General features: G+C 44.8%; 1 protein-coding gene and 1 long non-coding RNA gene across 2 annotated transcripts in view; one reads left to right on the forward strand and one right to left on the reverse strand.

Annotated features, from left to right (window-relative positions):
• LOC140218723 (uncharacterized) overlaps nucleotides 1-14,085 on the reverse strand; it is an 86,491-nt gene that overhangs the window by 9,883 nt on the left and 62,523 nt on the right. The gene's annotated exons all lie outside the window — the stretch shown is intronic.
• LOC140218870 (uncharacterized) lies at nucleotides 240-13,332 on the forward strand. The gene is made up of 4 exons (XM_072288574.1): nucleotides 240-293; nucleotides 5,374-5,521; nucleotides 9,120-9,192; nucleotides 12,972-13,332. Exons 1-4 carry the CDS (start codon nucleotides 240-242, stop codon nucleotides 13,120-13,122), a joined length of 426 nt encoding a protein of 141 aa, XP_072144675.1. The 3' UTR covers nucleotides 13,123-13,332.

The following is a 14,085-nucleotide window of genomic DNA, read 5'->3' on the forward strand; positions in this document are numbered from 1 at the left end:
ACCGGGCAGACTCTGGCTATTTTAAGTTTGCTAGGAAAAATTCCGGACTCAGACATTTTATTACTAATATGAGCTAACACATCAGAGACGATGTCAGACACATATATTATAGGAGATGCCATGATACCGTCGAAACCTGCAGCACTGTTTGACTTAAAGTTTTTGATTACGCTTTCTAATTCGCTTGGTGTCGCCGGAAATAACATTAAAGAATTTTGCAGAGACGGTTTCCCAACAATATGCCCTATCTCTTCTGGATCTGCTGCAGAAATGTTGCTGCAGCATTGAACAAAGTGAGTGTTTAGGATAGAGACGGCTTCTTCACCTGCAAGAGTGCCGTTAACCGAAGCTATTTGTAGGTATTGAGGGCTCGCCTTTCCTCCAGATATTTTCTTAATTTCCATCCAAACTTTTCTTGGATTCGTATATATGCGCGAGAACACCATCTCATAATATTATTCTTTTGCCTTTTTTTAATACTGAATTTACTTGGTTACGGTACTCCTTAAATTTGGCTAATTCATTCATGTCTCTTGTTCTAAGGAATGTATGGTACATTTTATTTTGATTTTTAATTTTTGTAAAAAGCACTACATCTATCCATGGCTTTCTAGTTTATTTGGTCGTATTGTAGCACTATGTTGTGGGAAGGCCATGTCGTAGCAAGTGATTAGTTTATCGAAAAATGAATTGTATGCCTTATTTGGGTCACTTTCAGTTAGTTCAGATTCCCAGTTTTTTTCCAGAATAAGAGAGCGAAAATAGGCTAGCGTCGTTGTATCTATGAGACGGTAGGAATATACAGGCGCATTATGCTTGTATTTCTGCGAACAAGGCAGAAAACAATAAGATGGAAGACGATCGCTTATATCAGAGGACATGACACCAGCAATCACAGTGGAATCATGTACATTAGTGATACAGACATCTAATAAAGTTTGGCTGTGTGCTGTAACTCGTGTTGGCAAGGTTATAATATTCGAGCATGCGTAAGAGTAAAGCAGCTGATTATATTATAATGTTATTGTATTTTCAGCCATCGTATCTATGCTCGAATCACCTAGTATAGCAAACATTTTGCCGGTGCCGCTGAGATAAGCTAGCAGCTTATCCACAAAGGAAAATAATTCTTTTTTGTTCCCACAGGGTGGTCTGCAGACTACTGAAAATGTTCCTGCTTGAAGAGAATAGTGAGGCATTCAACGTTGTGATTAATTAGGGAGAAATCTGCAATTTTCTCCGAGTTTAGATAATTTCGTACATATGATGCTAGACCACCACCTCTTGCGTAGGTGCGGTTTAGTCCGTGACGCCTGTAGTTTTCGAGCCGTATGGGGTAGTCCTTATCAGTAAAAATAAGAACGTCGGGATTAGCGTTGGTATGTTGGAGCAATTCTTCAATTTTATCTTGCTTATTTTTATGCTTTGGACGTTTAAATGAAAGGTTGAAATGTGTTTTTGCAAACCCGCAGATATATTTGCAAATGAAATGTAATCATGATATAAAGATTTATCGACTAAAGCCATATCTGGACTTAAAACCAATAAGAATTATTCTGACGAAATAAAGCTAAATATTAGGTTCTCATCTTGCTGATATCTTCAGTGCTGAAAATATGCAAAATAGGAGATGTTTCATTGCGCCTTGCCATTACTTTCCCTCCAGAGGTCCAGACATATTTCAAACCAACCACATTCTTCCTTTGTTTCGCAGCACTTAGTAACTGCTTACCTTGTCTTGTCAAATGCTCATTGATGAATATAGGGCGATTCTCATCAAAGCCAAGCATTCTGGTATTAATTTTTTCCTTTCGTGATTTAGCAAGAAAACTGTTCCGTTTGATACGGCGCACAAATGGAACAATCATGTTTTGTTCAGTGTGTTCCGCTGTCGGCACTTTATGGCATGCATCAATATCTGAATCCTGCACTTCCTCTGCAACAAGTTCGCCAATCTTCTTTATAATAGCTATTGGCTCAGCATCAACTGGAACACCCTTGATTTCCAAGTTGTTGGAACGCTGGTACGTTTCCAGCTCCTCTAGTTTTCGCGTCAGCTTAGCATTTTGCACTTTAAGTGCCTTGTTTTCTGTTACAATGGCATAGATCACTTCTTTCAATGCTCCGGAGTCCTTAATTTCCTGTCTCGGTTATTTCAGATCCTCTAGACTTTTTTTATCTCTCTGAGCTCATCAATTATCTCAGCGCGCAATTCGTCCACAGCTTTTTTTGACATGAGGCTCTTGGACTATGACACTATTTCACGCTTGTAAAGTCTAGAATGCTTTAGATGCAGTTCGGCAGCAGTGCATAAATTTGAGCGGGAGGAAATCGAAAATGTATAGCCCTCACCTGCAAAGCAGATATATTTTAGTTGTGTGCTCAAGATGCACTGCTGCCGAACTGCAAGCCTGGTCGTCGATCGGCCGCTTTTTGAACCAGCCGTGCTGTCCTGCTGCCCTTTTGTGGTAGAGAAGGCGGCCAAGGGAACCGCGTAGGTGTCCGATAAGCGATACAAGGCCACGGCGATGGAGCTCCGCAATATTGTAGGCGTCACACCACTGTTCCACGTGCGGCAAATCCAGCGACGAAAGCGATCAGCTGCAAAGCAGATAGATTTTAGTTGTGTGCTCAAGATGCACTGCTGCCGAACTGTCAGCAGCGTAGAGATTAAAAGGGAAAAGTGCACGATGCAAGTACAACAAGCTGTTCAACATTCTCACTGAGAAGTAGGTATCAGCTGATTTTCCCACGTGAGCCTGTACTGTGTTGTTTGCGGTGCTTAGGCGATGTCACCGTTAACTTGCGCCGGCTACTCCTTTTGCGATCCCTCGCTAATTTCTGGCGCCCGGTTGTAGACGAGCACTTGTCTGGAACATGCCACAAGCTAGCACAGTCAAACTACCTCAACGTAGTCGCGATGCTTCTAGGTCCAGCCACTGAGGTTCTCAAATGATATAGCGCAACCTTTTCGTACACTTTTTGGCCACAGCTTAACAGCAAGATTTTCTGAAATGCGAGTAAGACATCTACCCGCAAAAGAAATGAAACAAAATTTTAGTCAGACGTACTTGAATGAATAATTCCAGCCGCGTGTCAAGCGCTGGCCGCCGTAGAACACTGGCTTGTCGGTATCGATTGTGCTCCCCATAAATTTAACAAGTACACTCCTAACTAGCTCATGCGCTGTTACCTGATTTTCGGAATTTTCTTCCGAGACACATCACTTTCATTTTTCATGTCGCACAACTACAGCGCACTGAAGCGGAAGATTTTTTTTTTTTGCTTTTGTGTTTACCAGGGCCACAGCAAGCGGAAATGAAAGCTTGCTGTTCTACTCAAGGTAAGCGCTGATAACTGGACGAGCAAAGCGAGCGGTGGCATTCACATGACCACTGCTGCATGGCGCCAACCTCGATAGGGCGAAAGAAATGCCACGAGTGAGCCGCGAGGAAAACTTTTTCGCCCGTGAATAAATGAGCGCTGCTTCTCTTCGCTTCGTGGAACCCGTCGTGTAAGGTATCTTGCACTTCGTCCCATGGGCGGTTCGGCATGCCTGCAAAGCGCGCACCCGAAGATGCCCCGATAGAGTGGATCCCAGATGTAGCACCTGAAGGCTTGCAAACTGAAGTTCGGTGGATAACTTCTTACTCGCAGGGCCAAAGCCGTATCAGCGTCATGCGATACCACTCAGCGTGCCAGCCTGCGACTCATTGCGCGCCTGGGCATATCGCGATGGCGTCCCAGAAATATTCGGATGCACGCTTAAACAGCTCTGCGCTTTAGGCGTTGGAAGCACACTCAAGCAATGCTCTATTTGCACTCATGGCCGTCCGAATGCCTTCGCACGACAAGATGTTCGATCATGGTGCACTCAACAATCTTAATAGAGCAAGCAGCTCCGGAGCAGCCGCGGCGTTGCTGGAGATGTACATGGCGTAATCGAGCGATCGGTTGCACTTTTCGTTGCGTTGCCATGTGCCTTATTACTACCTACCTCGGTCAATAACCAATGCCTGCCACCTGAATAGCAGGCGCGCTTTCCTTTTTTTTTTCTCGAGAAGCCGAGAAAGCGGATATAAGGAAAGACGAGGAAGTGGAAAAAATGAAAGAATACTAGAACGTGGAAAGGGGGAAAGACGAGGTGTTGGAAAGAAGGAAAGAAGACGAGAAAGCGGGAAAAGGAACGAATACAAAGTGCAAAATAGGAAAGAAGAGGAGAAAGTGAAAAAAAGGAAAAACGAGAACGTGGAAAGAAAGAAAGAAGACGATGAAGTGGAAAGAGGGAAAGAATGAATACGAGAAAGTCGAAAGAAAGTAGAGAAATTCGAAAGAAGGAAGGAAGGCGAGGAAGCGTGAAGAGGGTAAGACAAGAAATTGGGAAGAAGGACGGAGGAAAATGAGGAGCGAAGGAATGAAGATGAGGTATTGGAAAGAACGAAGACAGGAAAGTGGAAAGAAGGAAACAACACGAGGCACTGGAAAGAACTAAAGACGAGAAAGTGCAAAGAGGGAAGATGGGAAAACGGAAAGACGAAAAGTAGAAAGGAAGCAAGACGGGAAAGTGGGAAGAAGAAAAGACGAGAAAGTGGGAAGAATGAATCATGACGAGAAAGTGGAAAGCAAGAACGAAGTCGAGAAAGTGGAAAGAAGGAAAGAAGACGAGAGTGTGGAAAAAGAAAGAAGACGAGAAAGTGGAAAGGAGGAAGGAATACGAGAAAGCTGGGAGAAGTCGAAAAAGTGGAACCAAATCAAGAAAGTGCAAAGAAGGAAAAACAAGAGCGAGTGGAAAGAAGGAAAGACGACACAGTGGAAATAAAAGAAAGAAGACAAGAAAGTGGAAAGAAGGAAAGAAGACGAGATGCGGAGAGAACGAAACAAGTCGACAAAGGGGAGAAAGAAGACGAGGAAGTGAAAAGAAGGAAGCAAGAAAAGATCAGGAAGTGGAAAGAAAAGACAAGATAGTGAAAAGGGTGAAAGAAGACGAGAAAGTGGAAGGAAGAAAAAATTAAAGTGGGAAGACGAGGAAGTGGAAAGAAAGCAGAGAAAGTGGAAGGAGGGCAAGAAGATGGGAAAGCGGAAAGAAGGAAGGACGAGAAAGTGGAAATACGGAAGAAAGAGACAGTGGAGAGAACGATACAAGACGAGAAAGTCGAAAGAAGGAAGGAAGACGAGTAAGTGTAAAGAAGGAAGGAAGACCGGAAACTGGAAAGAAGGAAAGATGATACAGTGGATAAAAGGAAAGTCTGGAAAGTAGAAATAAGGAAAGAACACGAGAAAATGGCAAGGAATGACGATGACTAGAAGGAAAGAAGTGGAGAGTGGAAAGGAAAGAAGACAAGAAAGTGGAAAGAAGTAAGGAATATAAAGTAGAAAGAGGCAAAGAAGACGAGAAAGTGGAGAAACTTGAAAGAAAGAAGACAGGAAAGCAAGAAGAGGGAAAGACAACTGGAACAAGAAATACGAGAACGTGGCAAGAAGAACAGACGAGAACGCGGAAAGAACGAAAAAAGACGAGAAAGTGGGAAGGAAAGATAAAACAGTGCTAAGAAGGAAAGAATATGAGAAAGTGAAAAGAGGCAAAGAAGACAAAATATGAAAAGAAGGAAGGACAAGAACGTGGAAATGACAAACAAAGTGGAAATAAGGAAAGAACACGAGAAAGCGGAAACAGGGAAAGAACACGAGAAAGTGGAAAGAGGGAGAACCAGAAGGCGGACAGAAGGAAAGACACGAAAGCGGAAAGAAGACGAGAAACTGGAAAGACGAGAACGTGGAAAGAACGAAAGAAGACAATGAAGTGGAATGAGGGAAATAATACGAGAAAGTCGAAAGTGGAGAAATTTTAAAAACGACGAGGACGCTTGAAGAGGGAAAGTCGAGAAAGTGGGAAGAAGGAAGGAGGAGGATGTGGGGCGAAGGAATGAAGACGCGAACGTGAAAAGAAAGAAAGACAAGGTAGTGGAAATAAGGAAAGTATAGGAGAAAGTGGAAAGAAAAAAAGAAGACGAGAAGGTGGAAATAGGGATAGAATACGAGGAAGTGGAAAGAAGGAAAGAGTGGAAAAAATACGTGAAAGTGGAAAGACGATTAATTGAAAATACGAAGAAGCGGAAAGAAGGAAGGAAGATAGGAATGTGGAAAGAAGGAAATACAGGAACGTGGCAAGTTGGAAGAAGACGAGAAAGTGAAGAGAAGGAAAGAAGACGAGAATGTGTAAAAGGAGAAATACGATGAGAATGTGGAAAGAAGGAAAGAATACGAGAAAGTGGAAAGAAGAAAGGACTGCAATGTGGAAAGGAGGAAAGAAGACAACAAAGTGGGAAGATGAGAAAATGGAAAGAAAACACGAAAGTGAAAACGAGAAAGAAGACGAAATCAAAAAAAGGGAACCGCGGACTGCAGGAAAGACACGAAAGTGGAAAGAAGACATCATCATCATCATCATCAGCCTGGTTACGCCCACTGCAGGGCAAAGGCCTCTCCCATACTTCTCCAACAACCCCGGTCATGTACTAATTGTGGCCATCTTGTCCCTGCAAACTTCTTAATCTCATCCGCCCACCTAACTTTCTGCCGCCCTCTGCTACGCTTCCCTTCCCTTGGAATCCAGTCCGTAACTCTTAATGACCATCGGTTATCTTCCCTCCTCAATACGTGTCCTGCCCATGACCATTTCTTTTTCTTGATTTCAACTATGATATCATTAACTCGCGCTTGTTCCCTCACCCGATCTGCTATTTTCTTACCCCTTAACGTTACACCTATCATTCTTCTTTCCATAGCTCGTTGCGTCGTCCTCAATTTAGGTAGAACCCTTTTCGTAAGCCTCCAGGTTTCTGCCCCGTACGTGAGTACTGGTAAGACACAGCTGTTATAAACTTTTCTCTTGAGGGATAATGGCAACCTGCTGTTCATGATCTGAGAATGCCTGCCAAACGCACCTCAGCCCATTCTTATTCTTCTGATTATTTCAGTCTCATGATCCGGATCCGCAATCACTGCCTCTCCTAAGTAGATGTATCCCGAAACCAGGCAAACCTCGCGCCGGAGAACATGCGGCCCATCTCGCTCATGTCCTGCGTGGGTAAGGTGGCCGAACATGTCATTCACAACCGTATATCTAGGCATATAGAAAATAATGAGTTATTCCCTCACAACATGGTCGGCTTTCGGCCGGCACTCTCCACCCAGGACGTCATGTTTCTTATAAAGAGGCAAATCATTGATGTCGACACTAGAGACACTCGGGGCATCCTTGCTCTACACTTGTCCAAGGCTTTTGACAACATCTCGCACCGATTCGTGCTAGACGCCATCTCGGATCTGGGCCTGGGGCCACGATTCCATGCGTACGTTAGCTCCTTCCTCAGGGATCGCAAGGCCACTGTCAAAATAGGGCAAATCAAATCGAAGGAATTTACATTGGGAGCGAGAGGCATCCCGCAAGGGGCGGTTATCTCTCCCCTGCTGTTTAACATCGCCATGAAGGGCCTCTCGGACAGACAGGCCACAATAAGAGGAACGGGTCACGCCCTCTACGCGGATGATATTACCGTGTGGTGCATGGGAGGGTCTGACGCTGCAGTTGAGAGTGCGCTCCAAGAGGCGCTCGACATCACAGAACACTTCCTACTAGACACGGGCCTGAGTCTGTCACCAACCAAGTCCGAACTTTTATTGTATAGGCCCACCCGACGGGTGGTTAGGGGCTCCACACCCTTAGATCAAGTTCCCATAGCCCTCTATACGAGGGACGGACAACAAATCCACAGAGTGGATACCATTAGGGTCCTCGAACTCCTGCTAGAATCTCGCGGGGGCAACTCACAGACTATAGCCCGCATTACTTCCAAGACGGAGAATATGCTTCGGCTTATCCTCAGGGTCTCGAACCGTAGAGGGGGTTTAAGCGAGAGCAATCTACTCAGACTCTACCACGCGTTTCTGATGAGCCACGTTAACTATGTAGCCTGCGCGTTGCGCTGGTCTAAACGGAATGAGGCCAAAATCGACGCCCTCATACGCAAAAGCATCAAGCGCGTGCTGGGTTTACCACTCACTACCAGCACCGCGCGTCTCATGCAACTAGGCATGCACAACACCCTATCAGAGGTGATTGAGGCCCAACGAGTGGCCCAAATAATACGACTCTCATCATCGCGAGCGGGGAGACGCATCCTCGAATCCGTTGGATGCGGTCACCAGGAAATCACGGAGCGCAACGTGACCCTATCACCCATGGTCCGAGACACGTTCAGGGTAGATTCCATGCCACGTAACGACCACCCTCAATACAATGTAGGGCGCCGGGTAGCCAGGGCTCGTTCCCGGTTAAAAGCGGCTGCGGCCACTCCGAATCTGGCATGTTTCGTTGACGCCGCCCAGTACGAGCGCTCTGATCACTATGCCGTAGTTTCGGTTGACTCCAATGGAACTCTCGTTAACGCAGCATCCGTGCGGAAGGTTTCTGCAACAGTAGCCGAGCAGGTTGCTATAGCTATAGCACTGAAGGACCCTCTACATCCCAATATCTTTACAAACTCCAGATCTGCAGCCCGAGCTTTCGCCTCCGGCTCGATCTCAAAGGAGGCGGCAGCCATCCTCGGCAGCGAGGGGCCTGCTGGTTTTCATAGCATCAAATGGTTCCCGGCCCATATGGGAATCAATGTGCACTCTGAGGTTGTTAACGCCAATGAGTTGGCCCATGACTGTGCGCGAGGTCTTACACACCGCGGCGGTTCAGGTGGACTCACGGGCGGCGACTTAGGACTGTACAGGGATTCGCTTCTCACCTTCCATGAAAGCTTGGCACATTATCAACTTGCTCGGCGGGCCTTTCCACTACCAAACCCTAAACTTAATAGACCACAATCGTCGGCGTTTCGCATGCTTCAAACGGGGTCATTTCCCTCCGGGGGTCGATTCAGTCACTTCGCGCCTACTGTAGAACCCCACTGTCCAGACTGTGGGGAGGCGTACTGCTCCTTATCCCTTTTGCTCTGGCAATGCCCTGCGTTACGCAGCTCATCGCTAAGCACTCTAACCGACTGGGAGGCAGCCCTTAAGAGTGGCGACCTCTCAGAGCAACTACGGGCTGTCATGAGGGCCTGTTACAGAGCGGAGGACCACGATCTTCGACCCCGACGTGGGTGCGGCCAGTGACGGCTACGAGAACTCCCTGAAAAGGAGGTACCCTAACGCTGGTTCCTCAGGACCATTAATAAAGTTCTTTGTCTGTCTGTCTGTCCCTTACCACTTCCAGTGCCTCACTACCTATCGTAAACTGCTGTTCTCTTCCGAGACTGTTAAACATTACTTTAATTTTCTGCAGATTAATTTTCAGACCCACCCTGCGGCTTTGCCTCTCCAGGTCAGTGAGCATGCATTGCACTTCGTCCCCTGAGTTACAAAGCAAGGCAATATCATCAGCGAATCGCAAGTTACTAAGGTATTCTCCATTAACCCTTATCCCCAATTCTTCCCAATCCAGGACTCCGAATACCTCCTGTAAACACGCTGTGAATAGCATTGGAGAGATCGTATCTCCCTGCCTGACGCCTTTCTTTATTGGGATTTTGTTGCTTTCTTTATGGAGGACTACGGTGGCTGTGGAGCCGCTATAGCTATCTTTCAGTATTTTTACATACGGCTCGTCTACACCCTCATTCCGCAATGCCTCCATGACTGCTGAGGTTTCGACTGAATCAAACGCTTTTTCGTAATCAATGAAAGCTATATATAAAGGTTGGTTATGCTCCGCACATTTTGTTGTTGTTGTTGTTGCACATTGTTGAGTAGCCTTTACGGAATCCTGCCTGGTCCTTTGGTTGACGGAAGTCTTAGGTGTTCCTGATTCTATTTCCAATTACCTTAGTAAATACTTTGTAGGCAATGGACAGTAAACTGATCGGTCTATAATTTTTCAAGTCTTTTGCGTCCCCTTTCTTATGGATTAGGATTATGTTAGCGTTTTTCAAAGATTCCGGTACGCTCGAAGTCATGACGCATTGCGTATACAGGGTGGCCAGTTTCTCTAGAACAATCTGCCCAACATACTTCAACAAACCTGCTGTTACCTTATCCTCCCCAGCTGCCTTCCCCCTTTGCATGGCGCCCAAGGCGTTCTTTATTTCTTCCGGCGTTACTCCTGGGATTTCAAGTTCCTCTAGACTATTCTCTCTCACATTATCGTCGTGAGTGTCACTGGTACTGTATAAATCTCTATAGAACTCCTCAGCCACTTGAACTATCTCATCCATATTAGTAACGATATTGCCGGCTTTGTCTCTTAACGCATACATCTGATTCTTGCCTATTCCTAGTTTCTTCTTCACTGCTTTTAGGCTTCCTCCGTTCCTGAGAGCATGTTCAATTCTGTCCATATTATACTTCCTTATGTCAGCTGTCTTACGCTTGTTGATTAACTTAGAAAGTTCTGTCAGTTCTATTCTAGCTGTAGGGTTAGAGGCTTTCATACATTGACGTTTTTTGATCAGATCTTTCGTCTCCAGCGATAGCTTACTGGTATCCTGTCTAACACAGTTACCACCGACTTCTATTGCGCACTCCTTAATGATGCCCACAAGATTGTCGTTCATTGCTTCAACATTAAGGTCCTCTTCCTGAGTTAAAGCCGAATACCTGTTCTGTAGCTTGATCTGGAATTCCTCTATTTTCCGTCTTACCGTTAACTCATTGATCGGCTTATTATGTACCAGTTTCTTCCGTTCCCTCCTCAGGTCTAGGCTAAATCGAGTTCTTACCATCCTATGGTCACTGCAGCGCACCTTGCTGAGCACGTCCACATCTTGTATGATGCCAGGGTTAGCGCAGAGTATGAAGTCTATTTCATTTCTAGTCTCGCCGTTCGGGCTCCTCCATGTCCACTTTCGGCTATCCCGCTTGCGGAAGAAGGTATTCATTATCCGCATATTATTCTGTTCCGCAAACTCTACTAATAACTCTCCCCTTTCGAAGACGACGAAAGAAGACGAGAACGTGGAAAGAACGAAAGAAGACAATGAAGTGGAAAGAGGGAAAGAATACGAGAAAGTCGAAAGTGGAGAAATTTGAAAGACGACGAGGAAGCTTGAAGAGGGAAAGTCAAGAAAGTGGGAAGAAGGAAGGAGGAGGATGTGGGCGAAGGAATGAAGACGAGAACGTGAAAAGAAGGAAAGACAAGGTAGTGGAAATAAGAAAAGCATCGGAGAAAGTGGAAAGAAAGAAGACGAGAAGGTGGAAATAGGGATAGAATACGAGGAAGTGGAAAGAAAGAAAAAGTGGAAAGAATACGGGAAAGTGGAAAGACACCAAATTGGAAATACAAGGAAGTGGAAAGAAGGAAGGAAGATAGGAATGCGGAAAGAAGGATATACAGGAGCGTGGCAAGATGGAAAGAAGACGAGAATGTGTAAAAAGAGAAATACGATGACAATGTGGAAAAAAGGAAAGAAGACGAGAAAGTGGAAAGAGAGGACTGGAATGTGGAAAGAAGGAAAGAAGACAGGAAAGTGGGAAGATGAGAAAATGGAAAGAAAACGCGCAAGTGAAAACGAGAAAGAAGACGAAGTGGGAAAAAGGAAACCGTGGACCGAAGGAAAGAAGTCTGAAGTGGAATTAAGGAAAGGCCGGGAAGTGGAAAGAAGGCGAGCAAGTGTAAAGAACGCGGGGAAAGTGGATAGAAGGAAAGAGAGAAGAAGACGAGGGACTGGACAGAAGAAAATTGTGGAGAAAGGGAAAGTGGAAAGAAGAAAAGAAAGCGGCAAAGTGGAAAGTAGACGAGAAAGTGGAAAAAAAGCAGAGAAAGTGGAACAAGGGAAAGGAGACGACAACGCGCAAATAAGGAAATAATACAAGAAACTGAAAAAAAGGAAAGTAGAAAGTAGAAACACTTCCTCACTAACTTACTTTCTTGGAAATACTTTCTACTACAAAGTAGAAATAAGGAAGAAGAGAAAATGGCAAGAAGGAATGACGATGAGTGCAAGGGGACGGAGAGTGGAAAGGAAAGACAAGAAAGTGCAAAGATGGAAAGAAGATGAGAAAGTGGTGAAAAGAGGAAAGAAGACGAGATCGTGGAAAGAAGGAAAGAAAACGAGAAAATGGAAACATGGAAAGGAGGCAAAAAGTAGAAATAAGGAAATACGCGGAAGTGGAAAGGGGGAAGAAGAAGAGAAAGTGGAAAGAAGGAAAGAGTGTAGATAAGGAAAGAAGAAAGGAATACGAGAAAGTGGAACGACGGAAAGAGGATGAGAATGTTGAAAGAAGGAAAGAAGGAAGGAAGACGAGACATTGGAACGAGGGAAAGAAGACGAGAATGTGAAAAGAAGGAAAGACAACAAAGTGGAAAGAAGGAAAGGAGATGAGAACGTGAAATATAGGAAAGGCAGGATAGTGGAAAGAACGAATGAAGACCTGAAGGTGGGAATATTCGAAGAATACGAGGAATTGGAAAGAACGAAAGAGTGAAAAGAAGACGTGAAAGTGGAAAGTGCAGAAATTTGAAGGACGAGTAGGGGGAAAGAAGGAAAGACGGGACAGTGGAGAGAAGAAAAGAATACGGGAAAGTGAGAAGAAGGAAGGAAAACGAGAACGTGGAAAGAACGAAAGACAAGAAAGTGGAAGGAAGGAAAGATGAGAAAATTGAAAGAAAGGGGGGAAAGTGGAACGAAGGAAAGAAGACGAGAAATGGGAAAGAAAGACGAGAAACTGAGAAGAAAAGAAGATGCGAAAATGGAAAGAAGGAATGACCAGCAAGTGGAAAGAAAAAAGCATACGATAAAGCTGAAAGCAGGAAAGACGAGAAAGTGAGAAGAAAAGAAGATGCGAAAATGGAAAGAAGGAATGACCAGCAAGTGGAAAGAAAAAAGCATACGATAAAGCTGAAAGCAGGAAAAACAAGAAGCTGACAAGAAGGAAAGATGAGAAAGCAGAAAGAGGGAATGAAGATGAGAAAGGGAATAAAGTAGAAATAATGAGAGAACACGAGAAAGTGGAAATGAAAGAATACGAGAAAGTGGAAAGAATGAAGCACTAGGAAGTAGAAAGAAGGAAAGAAGAAAAGAAAATAGAAAAAGGAATAAAGAGACTGGAAAGAAGGAAATACGAGACATTGGATAGAAGGAAAGACGAGAAAGCAGAAGTAAGGAAAGACTAGAAAGTAGAACGCCTTTGGAATCTGAACCTGGCAACATTCAACGCTAGAACATAATGTAGTGAGGCGAGTCTAGCAGTGCTATTGGCGGCATTAAATGGGTTACAATAGGGCTCAGTGAGGTTAGGAGGACAAATCAAGCATATACAGTGCTAAAAAGTGGGAACGTCCTGTGCTACCGGGGCTTAGCGGAGAGATGAGAACTAACAGTCGGATTCCTGACCAATAAGGATATAGCTAGTAACATACAGGAATTTACAGCATTAACGAGAGGGTGGCAGGTCTTCTTGTGGAACTTAATAGCAGGTACAAATTGAAGGTCGTACATGTCTACGCCCCTACATCCAGTCATGATGACCAGGAAGTCGAAAGCTTCTATAAAGACGTGGAATCGGCGATGGGTAAAGTCAAAACAAAATACCCTGTACTAATGGGCGACTTCAATGCCAGGGTAGGCAAGAAGCAGGCTGGAGACAAGTCAGTGGGGGAATAGGGCAAAGGTTCTAGGAATAGCCGGGGAGAGTTATTAGTAGAGTTTGCAGAACGGAATAATTTGCGAATAATGAATACCTTCTTCCGCAAGCGGGAAAATCGAAAGTGGACGTAAAGGAGCCCGAATGGCAAGACAAGAAATGAAATAGACTTCATACTCTGCGCTAACCATGGCATCATACAATGTGTGGACGCGCTCGGCAAGGTGCACTGCAGTGACCATAGGATGGTAAGAACTCGAATTAGCCTAGACTTGAGGAGGGAACGGAACTTGCACATAAGAAGCCGATCAATGAGTCAGCGGTAAGAGGGAAAATATAGGAATTCCAGATCAAGCGCACAGAACAGGCATTCGGCCTCAACTCAGGAAGAAGAACTTAGTGTTGAAGATATGAACGACATTCTTATGGGCATCATTAAGGAGTGCAATAGAAGTC

Source organism: Dermacentor andersoni, chromosome 6 (assembly GCF_023375885.2).
Source record: "Dermacentor andersoni chromosome 6, qqDerAnde1_hic_scaffold, whole genome shotgun sequence".
Taxonomy (NCBI): domain Eukaryota; kingdom Metazoa; phylum Arthropoda; class Arachnida; order Ixodida; family Ixodidae; genus Dermacentor; species Dermacentor andersoni.